This window comes from Coregonus lavaretus, assembly GCF_964263955.1.
Source record: "Coregonus lavaretus genome assembly, contig: HAP1_SCAFFOLD_1607, whole genome shotgun sequence".
NCBI lineage: Eukaryota > Metazoa > Chordata > Actinopteri > Salmoniformes > Salmonidae > Coregonus > Coregonus lavaretus.
Genome location: NW_028166904.1, coordinates 47,501 through 70,000, shown reverse-complemented (window position 1 = coordinate 70,000; position 22,500 = coordinate 47,501). Strand labels below are relative to the sequence as shown.

Sequence of the window (22,500 nt, the reverse complement as noted above, 5' to 3'; positions counted from 1 at the left end):
AGAAATTACGCACACTAGGCTACTTTTACGCACACAACATTGTCCCACTCTGGGTGTGTGCGAAGGGAGAGGCATATAATAGAGGGCCAAAATGGCTCAGAAATTCGACCTCACGAGTGCACCCTCACCAGCCATTTTTATATATGAGCCACTGGGCTATTCCCGTTCAGAGGCAGGCTGCTGTGATGTGTTACAAGTGCCATGTAATAACAATAACAATACTATAGTGGCTTCGAATTGAAACTCACGAGTGCACCCTCAACAGCCATTTTTATATATGAGCCACTGGGCTATTCCCGTTCAGAGGCAGGCTGCTGTGATGTGTTACAAGTGCCATGTAATAACAATAACAATACTATAGTGGCTTCGATTTCAAACTCAAGAGTGCACCCTCACCAGCTGTTTGTTTCCCATTTGGAGAGAAATAATGTGTGGATGTCATTTCGGACATTTTGGCGCTCACGCGAAATGACACAAAGTCGGAGGGAAACAAAGTAGCCTCTCACTCGCTGCCTGTGGGTGGGAACCGGCTTAGGGCTGTCTGTCTGTCCATCTGTCTGTCCCTCGCTCCAATTGGATAAGGCCACACCGGCCCGGTGGCCAATCGTTGCCTCTTGTGGCGAGGTATATGTACGGCTCTCGAAGTGGCGAGCGGCTCATTCAGACTTTCTGTGACTTTCTCAAGCTACCAATATGAGCGGAAGAGGCAAAACCGGAGGCAAGGCCAGGGCGAAGGCAAAGACCCGTTCATCCCGTGCTGGCCTCCAGTTCCCCGTGGGCCGTGTGCACAGGCTGCTGCGCAAAGGCAACTACGCCGAGCGTGTGGGCGCTGGCGCACCAGTCTACCTGGCCGCCGTACTCGAGTACCTGACTGCTGAGATCCTGGAGTTGGCCGGCAACGCTGCCCGTGACAACAAGAAGACTCGTATCATCCCCCGTCACCTGCAACTGGCCGTCCGTAACGACGAGGAGCTGAACAAACTGCTCGGCGGTGTGACCATCGCTCAGGGTGGTGTGCTGCCCAACATCCAGGCAGTCCTACTCCCCAAGAAGACCGAGAAGGCAGTCAAAGCCAAGTAAATTCGCTACTGCGACTTCAACTTGACTACTCAACCCCCAAAGGCTCTTTTAAGAGCCAACCACCTAGCTCTCCAAAAGCGCAAAGTACCTTTCTATGACCGCAATACATTGAGTGGGTGTATACACAACTATTTCGACATTCTGTGCCCACATGAGGCCTTGCATGAACAACAACACCTACTTGGCCTCATTTGCCATAGCAGGCTAGCATTAGATGATACGTGCCTATAAGCTGTCACTCTTGACTTTGGCGACTATTATTGCGCGTAAAGGGCCGGCGGCGTCCTATTGCGCGCGCACCGGGAGTTTGAGTTTTGGAGAGGCCGGGCCTCCCGTCCAATGGCCAACGGAGGAGGCCTGCGAAACGGGCCAATCGGGGTGGTGGGGAGATGGTGTCCAATCAGCAGGCGCCACTGCCGGCTTTATAAACTTCACATAGGCATTTCGAGGCTATACTCCCGACTGTCAGAGCAGCGCCATGGCCAGAACCAAGCAAACCGCTCGCAAATCCACCGGTGGCAAAGCCCCCAGGAAGCAGCTCGCCACTAAGGCTGCTCGCAAGAGTGCCCCGGCCACCGGCGGTGTGAAGAAGCCTCACCGTTACAGGCCCGGCACCGTGGCTCTGAGAGAGATCCGTCGTTACCAGAAGTCCACTGAGCTACTCATCCGCAAGCTGCCCTTCCAGCGCCTGGTGCGAGAAATCGCCCAGGACTTCAAGACCGACCTGCGCTTCCAGAGCTCCGCCGTGATGGCCCTACAGGAGGCTAGCGAGGCTTACCTGGTCGGCCTGTTCGAGGACACCAACCTGTGCGCCATCCACGCCAAGCGGGTGACCATCATGCCCAAGGACATCCAGCTGGCCCGCCGTATTCGCGGAGAGCGCGCATAAATGAGGATGACCTGAACTCGAATATCCCCCAAAGGCTCTTTTAAGAGCCACCTCCATATTTCCATCAAAAAGGCACAATTGTTCCATGTATACACGCACCTCTACATTAGCCACCATGTATGTTGTTCACTAACACGTCTAAAAGCTACGTATTGCACCTTTTTAGTTGCCTGAAGTCTAGCTTCAATGTTTGTGTGTGTGTATATACACAACCATCTGGCATCATCCACTTCCTTTGAACTATATAGTAACACAGTAAAATGCTTTACAAAGGAGGGGAAAAAGAAACGAGTGATAATATAGGCCGAATAGTAACAAGAATTGTGTTCAGATGAATAATTGACACTATTAGTTGTGTGTAATAATAGCCTTGCATGCAGTCCAGAAAAAACATTGCATGCCAACTTACTTTGAAAGTCCCATGTTGCAGTGCTGCTGAGAGACTCATGCAGAGGCCCAAACTTTACAATGGAGCACGGAGGCCATCTTGTGGTTAAATGTGGGTACTGCACCTCATGGTGAGTCCCTTTCAGCATTTGCTCTTTAGGCCAGCGTTTCCCAAACGCGGTCCTGGGGTCCACAAGGGGTGCGCGTTTTGCGTTTTGCCCTAGCACTCCACAACTGATTCTAATACTCCCAGCTTGATGATGATGAGTTGATTATTTGAATCAGCTGTGTAGTGCTAGGGCAAAAACTCCCAAAATGTGGCCCGAGTTTGGGAAACCCTGCTTTAGGCTAATACTAGCCTATTAGGATGACTTGGTTCGATCGCTTTAATGGCAACTGCTGAACTCTGGTTTCACTAATTACTTGTCCCAGGTCACCATTATGAATCCAATAGCAAAACAAATGTTTCAAAATAGCTCAATAGTGAAAAAAGGCCAGGAAATGATGGGTTCTCAGCAATATTTCACCAACAACCAATCACTATTCACGCATAGACATTAGGATCATCAACAAATATTCCTAAGTCATACTACAAAAGGGTTGTAACGAAATGGATTTGTCTGTTCAATGCAAGTTCAACGTCAAAGAAAAAGTGCATCACCACAACAAACGTGTCTTTAGATACACTGTAAAAAATGACTTTGTGGAATGTACTCAAGCTATTACAGTCAACAAAAGCACACGTCATATTGTTGAGTAGATCTTTTTGCTTGTTTTTATGAGTAGATAAGCTTGAGTAAGTTGAGTTGATGTGGTCCAATACATTGAGTAAAGATGATAGAGACGTAAAAAGGATTATATTACGTTGATTCGACTCAAATAGACATTGTGTTATTTTACCTGAATGATTCATCCTATTATGTATTTAGACCAACTTACTTTGGATTCACTCAATCACATCCCTTAAGAGAAAAGGTATCCGGACACCGGGAATCCATTTATTTAAACATCAACGGTTTGCAAAACATCTGTTATTATGAGTTGACAAATTACGTAATTGCAATCAACACTGCAGGTAAATCATGATTGCTGCAGGTAGGCAACACCGTAGAAATAGGAACTACAACACTAACAACAAGTGACATTTACTCCTGATGTACTGACTGACCTGTTGCAACCTCTACAACCACTGTGCTTATTATTTGACCCTGCTGGTCATCTATGAACGTTTGAACATCTTGGAGAAAAATGTGTGAAACCACTGCCTATATGAGGAGCTGTCGTTGTTTGTTTTATTACCACATACTTATGGAAATTGCACCGGTTGAGAGATGATGGCTCTCTTGTGCCTACGGTGAAGGGTACTTCTGATCCAGCAGGTGGTGCTAAGATCCCTCCCTATATGACTTGAATGATGAGTTGATTTATTCCTTATAGCTCCTAATGATTTTAAGGCCAGTGTTGGCAAACATTACTTGTGCTCCAGCAGGTGGCCATGACATCCCTCCCTATATGACTTGACTGACCAGTTAGTTGATGGACTCCTTATAGCTCCTAAATTTAATGATTTTAAGGCCAGTGTTGGCAAACATGACTTCTGCTCCAGCAGGTGGCCATGAAATCCCCCCCTATATGACTTGACTGACCAGGTAGTTGATGGACTCCTTATAGCTCTTAATGATCTCAAGTGTCTGTGTTTTTATGTGGTTAGGAGTTTTGCTCACTGCGTGTCCCCCTTCCATTTCAGTGTTTCCCAACTCCAGCGGTAGAGTAGGCTACCCCCAACAGGACCCATTTTTCTTGTAGGCCTGGACAGCCACAGCTGATTGAACAACCTGTCACCTAAATTACCAAGTCCTCAATGAGTAGAATCAGGTGCAACAACAACAACAACAACAACAACAACAACAACAATATGAGGAGAGGGACACAGTGTACTAGCTGATCTCCCAGTTGTCACAGTTTGGCCTTGTGTTCCACATAGCCTATATCAGTATTTGAGTATGTTTCCCGCGCACGTTAGTTGCTTTCACGTCATCTTTGAAATCGCTCCTCCCTAGTCCCCTAGAACGAGCGCCCTCCCCTTTGCAACGCCTCCGAACATATAACAGAGGCGCGCTTTCTGTGCCGCCGGCCTCAATCAGGTCGACCAAACGCAGATAATAGCGCACCGCGCACCGGCGCTGAAATCATTCATTCACTTGAACTCAACTAGCGAACACACCATGTCCGGAAGAGGCAAAGGCGGCAAGGGACTCGGAAAAGGAGGCGCCAAGCGTCACCGCAAAGTTCTCCGCGATAACATCCAGGGAATCACCAAACCCGCTATCCGCCGTCTGGCTCGCCGCGGCGGCGTGAAGCGTATTTCCGGTCTGATCTACGAGGAGACCCGCGGTGTCCTGAAGGTGTTCCTGGAGAACGTGATCCGTGACGCAGTCACCTACACCGAGCACGCCAAGAGGAAGACCGTTACCGCCATGGACGTGGTCTACGCTCTGAAACGTCAGGGACGCACCCTGTACGGTTTCGGCGGTTAAACCCACTCTCTTCGGAACCTCAACACCCCGACTCGAACCCAAAGGCTCTTTTAAGAGCCACCCACATCCGCTTAAAATGGGCCCATTCCATGTAGTGTTATATATAACAACAAATGTTTAGTATGCAATTTAGTAAGAAAGTATGAGCCACTTCGAGTGGACAGGGAGTATTAATTAGAGGATTCTAATGTCCCGTCCACTTTTAGCGCACAGAGGGAGGCCTATATCTGACAGTGGCAAAGTGTAAGAACGTTATTATTTTGGGTCAAGCAATAGTGGAATTTGGACAACATAAAGCCACCACGAGTCGGTAGACGTGGCTCGAAAAGAGGGGGACAGCGCGCACACACACACACACACAGTCCAAAATGGGAGCCCTATGTCTGACGGTGCCAAAGTGGGCAATTCTATCACCAGCATTATTTGGCACAACAATCGTGCCATTTGGACACCTATTAAAGCCCCCCTTTTGAAACACACAATTCCCCATCGGTCACAGAGCATAGGCTATAGAGAGGAGGGAGGGAGGGAGGGAGGGAGGGAGGGAGGGAGGGAGGGAGGGAGGGAGGGAGGGAGCAAGCAAGCAGGGGAGTGTCTACGGCCGCTGACTTTGCTTAGCTTCCTCTTCATAAGACGGGTAAGCGCCCTTCACCCCCTCATTCGTTTCTGAGAAGCAACGAGACATCATCATGCCCGAGCCAGCAAAGTCAGCGCCCAAGAAGGGCTCCAAGAAAGCCGTCACCAAGACCGCAGGGAAGGGCGGCAAGAAGCGCAGAAAGTCCAGGAAGGAGAGTTACGCCATCTACGTGTACAAAGTCCTGAAGCAGGTCCACCCCGACACCGGCATCTCCTCCAAGGCCATGGGAATCATGAACTCCTTCGTGAACGACATCTTCGAGCGTATCGCCGGAGAGTCCTCTCGCCTGGCCCACTACAACAAGCGTTCTACCATCACCTCCAGGGAGATCCAGACCGCGGTGCGCCTGCTGCTCCCCGGTGAACTTGCCAAACACGCCGTGTCCGAGGGCACCAAGGCCGTAACCAAGTACACCAGCTCCAAGTAAACAGCGCATTTGGACTGCTCTACTAACCCAAAGGCTCTTTTAAGAGCCACCCACTCTGTCAGTAAAAAAAGCAATTCCATCGCCACCGAATGAATGCGTAGGTAGGCTGCGTTACATTGTATCATTGTTTAATGGGCGGCGCGCGCCGCCTCGGAGAGCGGCTACATTGTATCATTGTTTAATGGGCGGCGCGCGCCGGCTCAGAGAGCGGCTACATTGTATCATTTCCCCTGCCCGTTCCAGCGTAGGGGTTTAGCGCGCCTTTTTTGGTGTCTTTGCGCGCTGAATAGTAACCCATGTTTGTCGGGCTCTATTCCAGGTGAAGGCAATGTAAAATGGCACCATTTGACAAAGGGTGTAAATAAATAAATCAAAAAGGCAGTCTGTTGGGTTTGATTGGAAATAAATTCCCTTTATCGTCTAATGAGCAGATAGTCATTTTGAGTTGACTTCCTGAATCGGTAGGACACGGATGGAGTGAATGGATGCTCCATCATTGGACTATACCCTAATGATGTGAACGAGAATGATGATGGCAAGAATAAAAAGGTGGTGAATAATATGAATGTATATTTTTTATATATATATATATATATATGAACGTAGCCCTTTTGGCCTACAGGTCATTTCCGGTCAAGGTCACATCATCCATATAGTCCCCTGTAGCTCAGTTGGTAGAGCACAGCGCTTGCAACGCCAGGGTTGCGGGTTCGTTTCCCACGGGGGGCCAGTATGAAAATGTACGCACTCACTTACCTGTAAGTGGCTCTGGTTCTATATCGTGGAGCTCCGCCCCATAGGGGAGCTATGCTCCTAGTGGTTTACCCTCTGCCCTAAGGCAGATGCAGCCTGAAGCAAAATTATGCACACACCTACAGCCAATAGGAGTACAGGTGTCCCTATATAAGGAACCCCGTTCCCTCAATCTGCCTCCCATTATCTTCAGCGACTGGACTAGAATTGAAGAAGCCATAGAAGACTCAGGAAGATCTCGTCGTTGATATCCAGCCATCAACGTCTTCCTACAATGAGCACACCTAGCTTATCCAAGGTAAGCATTTAACAAAAGCTCTTTTCAGAGCTCAATGTCGCTGTTCCCCTTGGCGGCTGTCGACCCCCCCCGACACTGTTTCGTGGGTTGAGAGGCACAGCACGCCAGGGACAGCTTCATCAATCCCCCACTATGCGCCAGCTGCGCCCTCCTTTTTTGAAGGAGTGGAAGCAGCATTGGGCATTTTTAGGGAGGATATTCCTCTTGAGGATGTGCTATCAGTGTTAGTCTCAGCTGAGGCATCATCTGAGGGCACTGACTCAGGAGATGACAGGGCTATTGGGGAAGAAATGAATATTCTATTGGAACAATTCATTACACTGACCCAGATGTTTAACACCCCTTTTCCTTCGGGAAATTGTGAGGTCATTACATCCCTGGATGATGACGCCACAGCCTCTCTGTGCCTGAATTCTCAGGTCTCATTGAGTGGGCTGCTAAACAGCGGGAGATTAAGCTGCCCCCCATTCCCTCCAACCCGGAAGTGGATATGAGGAAGGGCGGCCGTTACTCTCGCTACAGCTTGGCGTCAGACGGCGGCCTCCAGCAGCAAGGGAGCGGGCCTCGCCCCCCCCCTGCAGCGCCAGAGGTGCCGGCGAGAGAGGTCATTAAAGCGTCATCCTGGCATCACCCGAAGGGCGGCCAGAAGAGACGCCGTTTATGACAGGCGAGGGGGAGAGAACGGAAGACGGCACAGCGCCTGCTGTGACCGAGCCCACTGTCCCCCCCCACTCTACCGTTGAGTGTATGGAGGAGAATGTTTTTTGTTGATGTGTGTAATAAAGAGTTGGCTCTACTTGACACTGTCAAGAAAGAGCCCCCTTTTCCATAATACATCCGAGAGCGTTCGACCTTCCTCACTCTCGCTCTCTCTCTTACCACTATGAGTGCAGCTCAGCCCACCATGGTGCGTTGCTGAATGCACACATAAGGCAGGTATATAAAAGGTATTAAGTGTACCTTATAGGACCTCACTTTACAGACTCCTAGGAGTGCCGTAGTGAGTGTCTCACATAGCAGGCTGCAGTCTCAGCCAGATAATGGCATGATGACGCGACCGCTATCCGGGACGGCGCTCTGTCTCAGGCTAACGCCTCAGTCAGTGCAGTTCAGACCCGTGCTGCGTTCACGGAGGGCCTGATTACTACGGTTACGGGCGTAACCACGTATCGGCGCCCCCGTTTCTCTCAGAACGCGCTGATAATAACCACATTGGGGGTGGCGCACTATCACAGACTAAGGTCTCTGTTAGTACGACCCAGACCCATGCTGCGTTCAAGAAGGGCCCGATTACCACGGTCACGAAGGTGCCCAGTGTATCGGCGCCCCCACCTTTTCCTGAACGCGCCCAGGCTCACCACACTGAGTGTAGTTCAGCCCACCAGGGGTGCAGAGCTGAACGCACACAGGAGGTGAAAGGAGGAATAATACCTAGACGCCGTCTTGGTTTATCTCAAAGAGAACTCACATTACAGACTCCAAGGAGTACTGTAGTGAGTGCCTCTCATAGCAGGCTGCAGTCTCAGTCAGGAGACATGATGACGCAGCCGCTAGTTGGGGATGGCGCACTATCGCAGACTAAGGTCTCGGTTAGTGCGATTCAGACCCATGCTGCGTTCACGGAGGGCCCGATTACCACGGTGACGAAGTTTCCCAGTGTATCGGCGCCCCCACTTCTTCTGAACGCGCTAATACTCACCACACTGAGCGTAGTTCAGCCCACCAGAGGTGCAGAGCTGAACGCACACAGGAGGTGAAGGGAGGAAAGATACCAAGACACCGTCTTGGCTTATCTCAGGATACCTCACATTCAGCAGGCAGCTGTCTCTGTCCCAATGTGACATGAAGACGCAGCCGCTAGCCGGGAATGACGCCTTGCTGCAGGCTAATGCCTCAGTCAGCGCAGATCAGACCCGTGCGACGTTCACGGAGAGCGGGAATACCAGGGTTACAGGTATAACCAAGGTATGGACGCCTCCGAATTATTCTGAACGTGTCAATGCCCATGGCTATGAGCGCAGCTCACCACATATTGAGTGTGTCGTTGAACAGTCGCCTAAGACCAGTAAAGAGGCATTGTGGCACCACCGTGTGGTGTCAGTCAGAGATCACACCTTTCAGATTCTATTGAATTCTGTAAAGGATGAGTCTCATGTTAAGCGGCAGTCTCAGTCAGACAATGACATGATGACGCAATCGCTTTCCGGGCAGAGCGCTCTGTCTCAGGCCAGTACCTCAGACAGCGCAGTTCAGACCCGTGCTGCGTTCCTGGAGGGCAAGATTACTGGAGTTACGGTCGTAACCAACGTATCAAAGCCCCCGACTCACCCAGAACGAGCTGACGTATCCTCTCCCTTTCAAGGGGGGCCCGACTTGGGCTATTCCACCAACCCAGTGCTGGGGAATAGCGGCGGCGAGGGCCATAGAGGAATACAGGTCCTTCCTACTGGACGCACCACAGCTTCGTGCGCACCCGCTGTCTCTGCATTGCTGGCAGTGGCGTCGAAGCTGTACCCTCTCACGCTGGCTAGAACAGACGTTAGAGAAGGGTTATGCCCTCCAATTCCATCGGACCCCACCCCCGTTCAAGGGAGTGGTGGAAACGGTGATGAAAACGCCAGACAAAGTAGCCGCTCTGAGATCAGAGATTACGGAACTTTTGGCGAAGGAGGCGGTCACAGTAGTTCCCCGAGAGCAAAGGAACAAGGGGCTTTACTCGCCCTATTTCCTAGTGCCAAAAAAAGACGGGGGGAGTGAGGCCGATTTTGGATTTACGCATTCTCAACGAGAGCATAACCAAACGGCCCTTCCGAATGCTGACGACAAAACGCCTACTGGAATGTGTTCAGAAGGGAGATTTTTGTACAAGCATAGACCTAAAGGACGCGTACTTTCATGTGCCGATACAATCGCGCCACAGAAAGTTTCTGCGGTTCGCCTTTCAAGGGGTGGCGTACGAGTTCACGAGGATGCCGTTTGGGTACGCCCTGGCACCTCGAACGTTTTCCAAATGTGTGGAGGCGGCATTGGAACCGCTGCGTCGTCAAGGGATAAGGCTATTAGCCTACCTAGACGACCTGCTGATTCTCGCCCCGTCAGCAGAGCTGGCGTTCACACACACGACACAGACAGTGATTCATCTCACGCGTCTGGGGTTTGCTGTGAATTGGAAAAAGAGCGCACCCTGGCCCAGTCATCAGATTGTCTACCTGGGACTACAGCTAGACACTGTAATGATGAGGGCGCGAATTTCGGACCCTCGAAGGGCAGCATTGTTACTAGCCCTGAGGAAGTGTCGTCCGAATCACACAGTAACGGCGCTATCGATCATGTCACTTTTGGGTCTCATGTCGGCAGCCCACTCTGTGGTCCCGCTAGGGCTTCTGCACATGCGCAAAGCACAGCGGTGGTTCGCCCAACTAAGACTAGACCCAGTGCGTCAACGTCATCGGTTGGTGGTGGTTCCTCTCTCGCTAAGAGCAGACCTGGACTATTGGCGGAACCCGTGCGTTCTCACGCACGGAGTCCCGATGGGCAAGGTGTCATCCTACATTCCAGTGTTTACAGATGCCTCTCTGACTGGATGGGGAGGGACATGTCAGTCTCAAGCGATAGGAGGTGCATGGCCTCAATCAGGTCGTCACATCAACCTCCTAGAGTTGGAAACGGTGCGACTGGTCTTGACCCACTTCGCGTCTACCCTTCGGGGTCGCGATGTGTTGGTCTGGTCAGACAACCGAACCACAGTAGCTCACATAAACCGCCAGGGAGGGGTCAGGTCTCCTGCCCTTCATCGGGCGGCAGTGGAATTGTGGCTGTGGGCTCACAAGCACCTTCGCTCGTTGAGAGCAGCACACATTCCGGGCTACTTGAACGTAGGGGCAGACCTCATGTCAAGAGGGGGTCCTCGAGACGACGAGTGGTGTCTGCACCCGGACATTGTTCTACAGATTTGGGAACAATTCGGGAGAGCCGAGGTGGACCTGTTCGCGTCACGTGTGAACGCGCAGTGTCCCCTATGGTTCTCTCTGAGAAACCAGGACGAACCGCCATAGACGCATTCGCGCACTACCTGTGGCCGAAAGTTCTCCTGTATGCATTCCCTCCGCTGTCTTGCATTCTCCCACTGCTAGCCAGGGTGAGGTCAGAGGAGCTGTCAGTGATACTGATAGCGCCCGATCGCCCGGGGGCTCCGTGGTTTGCAGAGATGAGTCAGATGTTGATTGCGCCACCCTGGCCAATTCCACATCAACGAGACGCGTTGACTCAGGCGGGAGGCTCGATAGGGCAATGGCCCATAATCGGCCAACCACTGAAGGCTTGGTTCCTGAATGGGACAGGTTAAAGCGCCGTGGGTTGTCTGATGCAGTGATCAGAACAATACAGGGCGCAAGAGCCGGTTCCACTTCTAGGGTGTATACCAGCAGATGGAACGTTTTCTCACGATGGTGTGATACACAGGACGTGGACCCCATGAGCTGTCAGGTAGAGAGTGTGCTCTCATTCCTACAGTCTATGTTTGATAAGCAGAAATCGCCCTCCACTATTCGAGTGTTTGCAGCGGCAATTTCAGCTGGTCATGAAGGTTTTAACGGAAAAAGTGTTTTCAGTCACCCTTTAGTGAAACGTTTCCTATTGGGAACGCAAAGGCTTAGGCCAAGACCTAGAGCTACGCTGCCCAAGTGGGATTTGGCATTGGTTCTCGAAGCGCTATGTAAGTCGCCGTTCGAGCCATTGAATCAAATACCCCTCAAGATGCTGTCTATCAAGACGGCGCTGTTGCTCACCTTGACTACTGCTAAACGAGTCAGCGATTTGTGTGCACTGTCGACGAGACCCGACTGCCTTGCCATTAATGGCGATTTGAGCAGAGCGGTGTTACGTCCTAACCCGGCATTTGTGCCGAAGGTTATTAACAGTGCATATAGATCGCAGATCGTGGAATTGTGGGCTTTTCATCCCCCTCCCCATGGGGAGAGGAGTGAGGAAAAGCTTCACTGTCTGTGTCCAGTACGCGCTTTGGCGTGTTACGTTAGGCGCACAGCGGCGGTTAGGTCATCGCCTCAGCTGTTTGTGTGTCACGGTGCGGCTGCATTGGGTAGACCACTTTCAAAACAGCGTTTGTCTCATTGGCTTTGTGAAGGCATTGAGACGGCGTACGAGGCGGCGGGGCAACAACCGCCTCAGGGTATTAGAGCGCACTCCACTCGTGGAGTAGCAGCTTCTACTGCTCTTTTCAGAGGAACAGAGGTAGAGGATATTTGTAGAGCAGCGTCATGGTCGACACCGTCTCCTTTTATCCGTTTCTATCTGTTGGATATGTCTTCTAACTCTTTGGCTCGGTCTGTACTCAGCGTGGCTGAAGGGAGATCATGAGCAGAATAGAGAAAGAAAGCAGGATTGTGAATAAGTTCATAAGTCCGCTTTTATTAGAAGTAACATATTATGGACATGTTTTCTAACTCTTTTGTTCGATCGAATTTCAGCAGAGCTGAAAGGCGTTCTTGAGCTAGAAAAGGAGGACAGAGCAGGACCTTGGACAGGTTCCAATCAGGTCCGCTCTGGTTAGGAAGACTTATGTCAAGAATAAGCCTTTTAAACTCCAATCTCGATTGCACTCAGCACAGCTGAAGGGGAATCTTGAGGTAGAGGAGGGAGAAGCAGGATGATAGACTGGTCTCTATCAGGTCCGCTTCGGATGAAGAGCATATTCTGTGGCATGTCTCCTGGCTGACAGTGTCAGCATATAGAAACATGTATTGAGTGGACAGAATGTGAGGTCATCTATCTGAGGTTCAGTTTAGTATGACTGGTATATTTTGTTCCATAGAATATTGAGGCACGGCTATCTGCTAGTCAGATTAGCACGGCGTCTATTCTATTGATCTGCCCAATAGCCATTGACATTGTCATTGAGCTAGATGGGGCGGGTCTATAACCGATGACGCGGTATATTGTGACGCCCTGATGGGTTTTTAGTCGCAGTACTGCGGGAATTGGTTGCAGCCATTGCTGGGCTTGACCTTTTCATTTTTTAATGGGAAGTGTTAGGCTCGGCAGGGAGTACATTTTGGAGCGTTTCGCTCCGCCTTAAACCACTAGGAGCATAGCTCCCCTATGGGGCGGAGCTCCACGATATAGAACGATTAGTTACCGGAGTGTAACTCCAGTTCTATGAGTGGAGCGGAGCCCCATAGGACTTAAGGCCCTACCGACCCTCTCTAGTCTCGCTGAAGATAATATCTCGGGAGGCAGATTGAGGGAACGGGGTTCCTTATATAGGGACACCTGTACTCCTATTGGCTGTAGGTGTGTGCATAATTTTGCTTCAGGCTGCATCTGCCTTAGGGCAGAGGGTAAACCACTAGGAGCATAGCTCCCCTATGGGGCTCCGCTCCACTCATAGAACTGGAGTTACACTCCGGTAACTAATCGATAAGAGCGTCTGCTACATGACTCAAAATGTCCACGTAGTGTATTTTCCTTCCTACTACACTCACGAGGCAACAGGATAAAAGGCAGTGGCTTCCACGTGACAAAGTGGGGATATGAATGTGTCTGTAGGCCAAGTCACAGTATAACACAGTGAAGGAGTTAGTGAGTGTGATAGTCGTTGGAGCAGTAGTGGATTCCAATGAGAGAGAGAGAGAGAGTGAGAGAGAGACTGAGTGAGTGAGAGAGAGAGAGAGAGAGAGAGAGAGAGAGAGAGAGTGAGAGAGAGAGAGAGTGTGAGTGAGTGAGTGAGTGAGTGAGTGAGTGAGAGAGAGAGAGAGAGAGAGAGAGTGTGAGTGAGTGAGTGAGAGAGTGAGTGAGTGAGTGAGTGAGTGAGTGAGTGAGAGAGAGAGAGAGAGAGAGAGAGAGAGAGAGTGAGAGAGAGAGAGAGTGTGAGTGAGTGAGTGAGTGAGTGAGTGAGTGAGTGAGTGAGTGAGAGAGAGAGAGAGACTGAGTGAGTGAGTGAGAGAGAGAGAGACTGAGTGAGTGAGAGAGAGAGTGTGAGTGAGTGAGAGAGAGAGAGAGAGAGAGAGAGAGAGTGTGAGTGAGTGAGAGAGAGAGTGTGAGTGAGTGAGTGAGAGAGAGAGAGAGAGTGTGAGTGAGAGTGTGAGTGAGTGAGAGAGAGAGAGAGAGAGAGAGAGAGAGAGTGTGAGTGAGTGAGTGAGTGAGTGAGAGAGAGAGTGTGAGTGAGTGAGTGAGAGAGAGAGAGAGTGTGAGTGAGTGAGAGAGAGAGTGTGAGTGAGTGAGAGAGAGAGAGAGAGAGAGAGAGAGAGTGTGAGTGAGTGAGAGAGAGAGTGTGAGTGAGTGAGTGAGAGAGAGAGAGAGTGTGAGTGAGTGAGAGAGAGAGTGTGAGTGAGTGAGTGAGAGAGAGAGAGAGTGTGAGTGAGTGAGAGAGAGAGTGTGAGTGAGTGAGAGAGAGAGAGAGAGAGTGTGAGTGAGTGAGTGAGTGAGAGAGAGAGAGAGAGAGAGAGAGAGACTCTGAGACTGAGAGAGAGAGACTATACAACAGGGAAAAGAAAAGAGGCCGCAATCAGCCTTCTGACCCGCATGCACCTGCTGGGACTCTTCTCCCAGTCCAACCACATATGCAGCCCTTGTCCCACTTGGGGAGAGAGAGAGAGAGAGAGAGAGAGAGTGTGAGTGAGTGAGTGAGAGAGAGAGAGAGAGAGAGTGAGAGACTCCCTCTATCGAGGCCTATATCAACGCGCCATAGCCCATGGGGCGCCAGCCTCCATAGCGCCAGCCAGACACCAAGACCCACAGACACAAAGACCGAGCCGAGTCACGCTGCGGAGTCAAGCAGGTGAACAATATATTAGTAGAGACAGCCAACCTACCTACCTACCTACCTACCTACCTACCTACCTACCAGAAGGGAGGGGAAGACAACACACAATCTCACTGTGTAGAAATAGTAGCCTACAAATACAACAACAACACACACACTGCCAGTGCACAAAAAGTACTAATACACACACAGTGCAAGTAAGCATGTCGTAGGACAGTTTATACCATGTGGATCCTGTACATACGACGAATACAACTTGAAACTTGAAGTACAACTCTCGTCTCAGCCAGGCCTCACAGGTGTATGTGTTTTAAGGTCCCCAAAAGAGCACTTCTTTAAAACACCCTGGACCACAACAGGGGACCCCAAACCATTTGATTCCCTTGCCAGACATCTCGGCTCACTACACAACAAGTGCTGCTGGCAATCGGATGCACTTTTAGCCCATTTAGGAGACAAATAGCACAGGAAAACCAGTGCGCACCGCTCCACCCGACAGTCCAACGTTGAGATTTTGAGCGAGTCGCAACAAAATGCACGGCCCTTCCGCGGCCCACATGACTTTATTCTGAACGGAGACAAGTCTGCTCGCTGGGCCGTTCGCTTTTGGAGCAAAAACACGGCTCCGTCGGTGACTTTTGGGCCGATATAGGCGAACAGAAAACACAAGTGAAAGAGCATTTGGCCAGCCCAGAGAAGCCGAGCTGGTTGGCTTGAGTCTACATGGTTCTCATGTCGCGTTTAAGGCCAGCCCCCTGCTCGGTGTGGAGCTTCAATAGCGCAGAACAGCGTCTACAGCAAACTACTCCTCGCAGACCGTGTGTGTGTGTGTGTACCGGACCAAACGACAGACAGACATGGCAGAAGTCGCACCAGCACCCGCCGCCGCCGCGCCGGCAAAGGCACCCAAGAAGAAGGCAGCAGCCAAGGCCAAGAAAGCGGGACCCAGCGTAGGCGAGCTCATCGTCAAGGCTGTGACCGCTTCCAAGGAGAGGAGCGGCGTGTCCCTGGCCGCACTCAAGAAGACGCTGGCGGCAGGCGGCTACGACGTGGAGAAGAACAACTCCCGCGTCAAGATCGCAGTCAAGAGCCTCGTCACCAAGGGTACCCTGGTCCAGACCAAGGGCACCGGTGCATCCGGCTCCTTCAAGCTCAACAAGAAAGCCGTCGAGGCGAAGAAGCCCGCCAAGAAAGCCGCAGTCCCCAAAGTAAAGAAGGTGGCCGCCAAGAAGCCCGCCGCGGCGAAGAAGCCCAAGAAGGTAGCAGCCAAGAAGGCCGTCGCCGCAAAGAAGTCCCCCAAGAAGGCCAAGAAGCCCGCTACACCCAAAAAGGCCGCCAAGAGCCCCAAGAAGGTGAAGAAGCCCGCCGCAGCGGCCAAGAAGGCAGCCAAGAGCCCCAAGAAGGCTACAAAGGCAGCCAAGCCCAAAGCCGCCAAGCCCAAGGCAGCCAAGGCCAAGAAGGCAGCCCCCAAGAAGAAGTAAACCTATTACAAACAGTGTTCTACTCGATACATGTTGTACCACAAAAGGCTCTTTTAAGAGCCACCCACCTCTTTCCATAGAAAGCGCATTGATTTCCATGTACTACCTGTCGTGGAAAAGAAATTACGCACACTAGGCTACTTTTACGCACACAACATTGTCCCACTCTGGGTGTGTGCGAAGGGAGAGGCATATAATAGAGGGCCAAAATGGCTCAGAAATTCGACCTCACGAGTGCACCCTCACCAGCCATTTTTATATATGAGCCACTGGGCTATTCCCGTTCAGAGGCAGGCTGCTGTGATGTGTTACAAGTGCCATGTAATAACAATAACAATACTATAGTGGCTTCGAATTGAAACTCACGAGTGCACCCTCAACAGCCATTTTTATATATGAGCCACTGGGCTATTCCCGTTCAGAGGCAGGGTGCTGTGATGTGTTACAAGTGCCATGTAATAACAATAACAATACTATAGTGGCTTCGATTTCAAACTCAAGAGTGCACCCTCACCAGCTGTTTGTTTCCCATTTGGAGAGAAATAATGTGTGGATGTCATTTCGGACATTTTGGCGCTCACGCGAAATGACACAAAGTAACAAAGTCGGAGGGAAACAAAGTAGCCTCTCACTCGCTGCCTGTGGGTGGGAACCGGCTTAGGGCTGTCTGTCTGTCCATCTGTCTGTCCCTCGCTCCAATTGGATAAGGCCACACCGGCCCGGTGGCCAATCGTTGCCTCTTGTGGCGAGGTATATGTACGGCTCTCGAAGTGGCGAGCGGCTCATTCAGACTTTCTGTGACTTTCTCAAGCTACCAATATGAGCGGAAGAGGCAAAACCGGAGGCAAGGCCAGGGCGAAGGCAAAGACCCGTTCATCCCGTGCTGGCCTCCAGTTCCCCGTGGGCCGTGTGCACAGGCTGCTGCGCAAAGGCAACTACGCCGAGCGTGTGGGCGCTGGCGCACCAGTCTACCTGGCCGCCGTACTCGAGTACCTGACTGCTGAGATCCTGGAGTTGGCCGGCAACGCTGCCCGTGACAACAAGAAGACTCGTATCATCCCCCGTCACCTGCAACTGGCCGTCCGTAACGACGAGGAGCTGAACAAACTGCTCGGCGGTGTGACCATCGCTCAGGGTGGTGTGCTGCCCAACATCCAGGCAGTCCTACTCCCCAAGAAGACCGAGAAGGCAGTCAAAGCCAAGTAAATTCGCTACTGCGACTTCAACTTGACTACTCAACCCCCAAAGGCTCTTTTAAGAGCCAACCACCTAGCTCTCCAAAAGCGCAAAGTACCTTTCTATGACCGCAATACATTGAGTGGGTGTATACACAACTATTTCGACATTCTGTGCCCACATGAGGCCTTGCATGAACAACAACACCTACTTGGCCTCATTTGCCATAGCAGGCTAGCATTAGATGATACGTGCCTATAAGCTGTCACTCTTGACTTTGGCGACTATTATTGCGCGTAAAGGGCCGGCGGCGTCCTATTGCGCGCGCACCGGGAGTTTGAGTTTTGGAGAGGCCGGGCCTCCCGTCCAATGGCCAACGGAGGAGGCCTGCGAAACGGGCCAATCGGGGTGGTGGGGAGATGGTGTCCAATCAGCAGGCGCCACTGCCGGCTTTATAAACTTCACATAGGCATTTCGAGGCTATACTCCCGACTGTCAGAGCAGCGCCATGGCCAGAACCAAGCAAACCGCTCGCAAATCCACCGGTGGCAAAGCCCCCAGGAAGCAGCTCGCCACTAAGGCTGCTCGCAAGAGTGCCCCGGCCACCGGCGGTGTGAAGAAGCCTCACCGTTACAGGCCCGGCACCGTGGCTCTGAGAGAGATCCGTCGTTACCAGAAGTCCACTGAGCTACTCATCCGCAAGCTGCCCTTCCAGCGCCTGGTGCGAGAAATCGCCCAGGACTTCAAGACCGACCTGCGCTTCCAGAGCTCCGCCGTGATGGCCCTACAGGAGGCTAGCGAGGCTTACCTGGTCGGCCTGTTCGAGGACACCAACCTGTGCGCCATCCACGCCAAGCGGGTGACCATCATGCCCAAGGACATCCAGCTGGCCCGCCGTATTCGCGGAGAGCGCGCATAAATGAGGATGACCTGAACTCGAATATCCCCCAAAGGCTCTTTTAAGAGCCACCTCCATATTTCCATCAAAAAGGCACAATTGTTCCATGTATACACGCACCTCTACATTAGCCACCATGTATGTTGTTCACTAACACGTCTAAAAGCTACGTATTGCACCTTTTTAGTTGCCTGAAGTCTAGCTTCAATGTTTGTGTGTGTGTATATACACAACCATCTGGCATCATCCACTTCCTTTGAACTATATAGTAACACAGTAAAATGCTTTACAAAGGAGGGGAAAAAGAAACGAGTGATAATATAGGCCGAATAGTAACAAGAATTGTGTTCAGATGAATAATTGACACTATTAGTTGTGTGTAATAATAGCCTTGCATGCAGTCCAGAAAAAACATTGCATGCCAACTTACTTTGAAAGTCCCATGTTGCAGTGCTGCTGAGAGACTCATGCAGAGGCCCAAACTTTACAATGGAGCACGGAGGCCATCTTGTGGTTAAATGTGGGTACTGCACCTCATGGTGAGTCCCTTTCAGCATTTGCTCTTTAGGCCAGCGTTTCCCAAACGCGGTCCTGGGGTCCACAAGGGGTGCGCGTTTTGCGTTTTGCCCTAGCACTCCACAACTGATTCTAATACTCCCAGCTTGATGATGATGAGTTGATTATTTGAATCAGCTGTGTAGTGCTAGGGCAAAAACTCCCAAAATGTGGCCCGAGTTTGGGAAACCCTGCTTTAGGCTAATACTAGCCTATTAGGATGACTTGGTTCGATCGCTTTAATGGCAACTGCTGAACTCTGGTTTCACTAATTACTTGTCCCAGGTCACCATTATGAATCCAATAGCAAAACAAATGTTTCAAAATAGCTCAATAGTGAAAAAAGGCCAGGAAATGATGGGTTCTCAGCAATATTTCACCAACAACCAATCACTATTCACGCATAGACATTAGGATCATCAACAAATATTCCTAAGTCATACTACAAAAGGGTTGTAACGAAATGGATTTGTCTGTTCAATGCAAGTTCAACGTCAAAGAAAAAGTGCATCACCACAACAAACGTGTCTTTAGATACACTGTAAAAAATGACTTTGTGGAATGTACTCAAGCTATTACAGTCAACAAAAGCACACGTCATATTGTTGAGTAGATCTTTTTGCTTGTTTTTATGAGTAGATAAGCTTGAGTAAGTTGAGTTGATGTGGTCCAATACATTGAGTAAAGATGATAGAGACGTAAAAAGGATTATATTACGTTGATTCGACTCAAATAGACATTGTGTTATTTTACCTGAATGATTCATCCTATTATGTATTTAGACCAACTTACTTTGGATTCACTCAATCACATCCCTTAAGAGAAAAGGTATCCGGACACCGGGAATCCATTTATTTAAACATCAACGGTTTGCAAAACATCTGTTATTATGAGTTGACAAATTACGTAATTGCAATCAACACTGCAGGTAAATCATGATTGCTGCAGGTAGGCAACACCGTAGAAATAGGAACTACAACACTAACAACAAGTGACATTTACTCCTGATGTACTGACTGACCTGTTGCAACCTCTACAACCACTGTGCTTATTATTTGACCCTGCTGGTCATCTATGAACGTTTGAACATCTTGGAGAAAAATGTGTGAAACCACTGCCTATATGAGGAGCTGTCGTTGTTTGTTTTATTACCACATACTTATGGAAATTGCACCGGTTGAGAGATGATGGCTCTCTTGTGCCTACGGTGAAGGGTACTTCTGATCCAGCAGGTGGTGCTAAGATCCCTCCCTATATGACTTGAATGATGAGTTGATTTATTCCTTATAGCTCCTAATGATTTTAAGGCCAGTGTTGGCAAACATTACTTGTGCTCCAGCAGGTGGCCATGACATCCCTCCCTATATGACTTGACTGACCAGTTAGTTGATGGACTCCTTATAGCTCCTAAATTTAATGATTTTAAGGCCAGTGTTGGCAAACATGACTTCTGCTCCAGCAGGTGGCCATGAAATCCCCCCCTATATGACTTGACTGACCAGGTAGTTGATGGACTCCTTATAGCTCTTAATGATCTCAAGTGTCTGTGTTTTTATGTGGTTAGGAGTTTTGCTCACTGCGTGTCCCCCTTCCATTTCAGTGTTTCCCAACTCCAGCGGTAGAGTAGGCTACCCCCAACAGGACCCATTTTTCTTGTAGGCCTGGACAGCCACAGCTGATTGAACAACCTGTCACCTAAATTACCAAGTCCTCAATGAGTAGAATCAGGTGCAACAACAACAACAACAACAACAACAACAACAACAATATGAGGAGAGGGACACAGTGTACTAGCTGATCTCCCAGTTGTCACAGTTTGGCCTTGTGTTCCACATAGCCTATATCAGTATTTGAGTATGTTTCCCGCGCACGTTAGTTGCTTTCACGTCATCTTTGAAATCGCTCCTCCCTAGTCCCCTAGAACGAGCGCCCTCCCCTTTGCAACGCCTCCGAACATATAACAGAGGCGCGCTTTCTGTGCCGCCGGCCTCAATCAGGTCGACCAAACGCAGATAATAGCGCACCGCGCACCGGCGCTGAAATCATTCATTCACTTGAACTCAACTAGCGAACACACCATGTCCGGAAGAGGCAAAGGCGGCAAGGGACTCGGAAAAGGAGGCGCCAAGCGTCACCGCAAAGTTCTCCGCGATAACATCCAGGGAATCACCAAACCCGCTATCCGCCGTCTGGCTCGCCGCGGCGGCGTGAAGCGTATTTCCGGTCTGATCTACGAGGAGACCCGCGGTGTCCTGAAGGTGTTCCTGGAGAACGTGATCCGTGACGCAGTCACCTACACCGAGCACGCCAAGAGGAAGACCGTTACCGCCATGGACGTGGTCTACGCTCTGAAACGTCAGGGACGCACCCTGTACGGTTTCGGCGGTTAAACCCACTCTCTTCGGAACCTCAACACCCCGACTCGAACCCAAAGGCTCTTTTAAGAGCCACCCACATCCGCTTAAAATGGGCCCATTCCATGTAGTGTTATATATAACAACAAATGTTTAGTATGCAATTTAGTAAGAAAGTATGAGCCACTTCGAGTGGACAGGGAGTATTAATTAGAGGATTCTAATGTCCCGTCCACTTTTAGCGCACAGAGGGAGGCCTATATCTGACAGTGGCAAAGTGTAAGAACGTTATTATTTTGGGTCAAGCAATAGTGGAATTTGGACAACATAAAGCCACCACGAGTCGGTAGACGTGGCTCGAAAAGAGGGGGACAGCGCGCACACACACACACACACAGTCCAAAATGGGAGCCCTATGTCTGACGGTGCCAAAGTGGGCAATTCTATCACCAGCATTATTTGGCACAACAATCGTGCCATTTGGACACCTATTAAAGCCCCCCTTTTGAAACACACAATTCCCCATCGGTCACAGAGCATAGGCTATAGAGAGGAGGGAGGGAGGGAGGGAGGGAGGGAGGGAGGGAGGGAGGGAGGGAGGGAGGGAGGGAGGGAGGGAGCAAGCAAGCAGGGGAGTGTCTACGGCCGCTGACTTTGCTTAGCTTCCTCTTCATAAGACGGGTAAGCGCCCTTCACCCCCTCATTCGTTTCTGAGAAGCAACGAGACATCATCATGCCCGAGCCAGCAAAGTCAGCGCCCAAGAAGGGCTCCAAGAAAGCCGTCACCAAGACCGCAGGGAAGGGCGGCAAGAAGCGCAGAAAGTCCAGGAAGGAGAGTTACGCCATCTACGTGTACAAAGTCCTGAAGCAGGTCCACCCCGACACCGGCATCTCCTCCAAGGCCATGGGAATCATGAACTCCTTCGTGAACGACATCTTCGAGCGTATCGCCGGAGAGTCCTCTCGCCTGGCCCACTACAACAAGCGTTCTACCATCACCTCCAGGGAGATCCAGACCGCGGTGCGCCTGCTGCTCCCCGGTGAACTTGCCAAACACGCCGTGTCCGAGGGCACCAAGGCCGTAACCAAGTACACCAGCTCCAAGTAAACAGCGCATTTGGACTGCTCTACTAACCCAAAGGCTCTTTTAAGAGCCACCCACTCTGTCAGTAAAAAAAGCAATTCCATCGCCACCGAATGAATGCGTAGGTAGGCTGCGTTACATTGTATCATTGTTTAATGGGCGGC

The 22,500-nt window shown here is 50.6% G+C and overlaps 8 protein-coding genes across 8 annotated transcripts; all 8 read left to right on the top strand.

Moving 5' to 3' along the window:
• Positions 1 to 1,488: 1,488 nt before the first annotated feature.
• On the top strand, positions 1,489 to 1,969 carry LOC311114110 (histone H3.2; the record flags this gene model as incomplete). The annotated part of the gene is made up of 1 exon (XM_084189389.1): positions 1,489 to 1,969. Exon 1 carries the CDS (start codon positions 1,559 to 1,561, stop codon positions 1,967 to 1,969), a length of 411 nt encoding a protein of 136 aa, XP_084045515.1. The 5' UTR covers positions 1,489 to 1,558.
• A 2,612-nt stretch (positions 1,970 to 4,581) lies between these two features.
• On the top strand, positions 4,582 to 4,893 carry LOC311114123 (histone H4; the record flags this gene model as incomplete). Its single annotated transcript, XM_084189401.1, has 1 exon — positions 4,582 to 4,893. The coding sequence occupies one exon, from the start codon at positions 4,582 to 4,584 to the stop codon at positions 4,891 to 4,893; it is 312 nt and encodes a 103-aa protein (XP_084045527.1).
• Positions 4,894 to 5,582: 689 nt separating this feature from the next.
• Positions 5,583 to 5,957, top strand: LOC311114105 (histone H2B; the record flags this gene model as incomplete). The annotated part of the gene is made up of 1 exon (XM_084189384.1): positions 5,583 to 5,957. One exon carries the CDS (start codon positions 5,583 to 5,585, stop codon positions 5,955 to 5,957), a length of 375 nt encoding a protein of 124 aa, XP_084045510.1.
• Positions 5,958 to 15,645: 9,688 nt separating this feature from the next.
• Positions 15,646 to 16,269, top strand: LOC311114106 (histone H1-like; the record flags this gene model as incomplete). Its single annotated transcript, XM_084189385.1, has 1 exon — positions 15,646 to 16,269. The coding sequence occupies one exon, from the start codon at positions 15,646 to 15,648 to the stop codon at positions 16,267 to 16,269; it is 624 nt and encodes a 207-aa protein (XP_084045511.1).
• An 819-nt stretch (positions 16,270 to 17,088) lies between these two features.
• Positions 17,089 to 17,475, top strand: LOC311114118 (histone H2A; the record flags this gene model as incomplete). Its single annotated transcript, XM_084189396.1, has 1 exon — positions 17,089 to 17,475. The coding sequence occupies one exon, from the start codon at positions 17,089 to 17,091 to the stop codon at positions 17,473 to 17,475; it is 387 nt and encodes a 128-aa protein (XP_084045522.1).
• Positions 17,476 to 17,883: 408 nt separating this feature from the next.
• LOC311114122 (histone H3.2) lies at positions 17,884 to 18,364 on the top strand (the record flags this gene model as incomplete). The annotated part of the gene is made up of 1 exon (XM_084189400.1): positions 17,884 to 18,364. Exon 1 carries the CDS (start codon positions 17,954 to 17,956, stop codon positions 18,362 to 18,364), a length of 411 nt encoding a protein of 136 aa, XP_084045526.1. The 5' UTR covers positions 17,884 to 17,953.
• Positions 18,365 to 20,976: 2,612 nt separating this feature from the next.
• LOC311114120 (histone H4) lies at positions 20,977 to 21,288 on the top strand (the record flags this gene model as incomplete). Its single annotated transcript, XM_084189398.1, has 1 exon — positions 20,977 to 21,288. One exon carries the CDS (start codon positions 20,977 to 20,979, stop codon positions 21,286 to 21,288), a length of 312 nt encoding a protein of 103 aa, XP_084045524.1.
• Positions 21,289 to 21,985: 697 nt separating this feature from the next.
• Positions 21,986 to 22,360, top strand: LOC311114126 (histone H2B; the record flags this gene model as incomplete). The annotated part of the gene is made up of 1 exon (XM_084189403.1): positions 21,986 to 22,360. The coding sequence occupies one exon, from the start codon at positions 21,986 to 21,988 to the stop codon at positions 22,358 to 22,360; it is 375 nt and encodes a 124-aa protein (XP_084045529.1).
• Between the last annotated feature and the right edge of the window lie 140 nt (positions 22,361 to 22,500).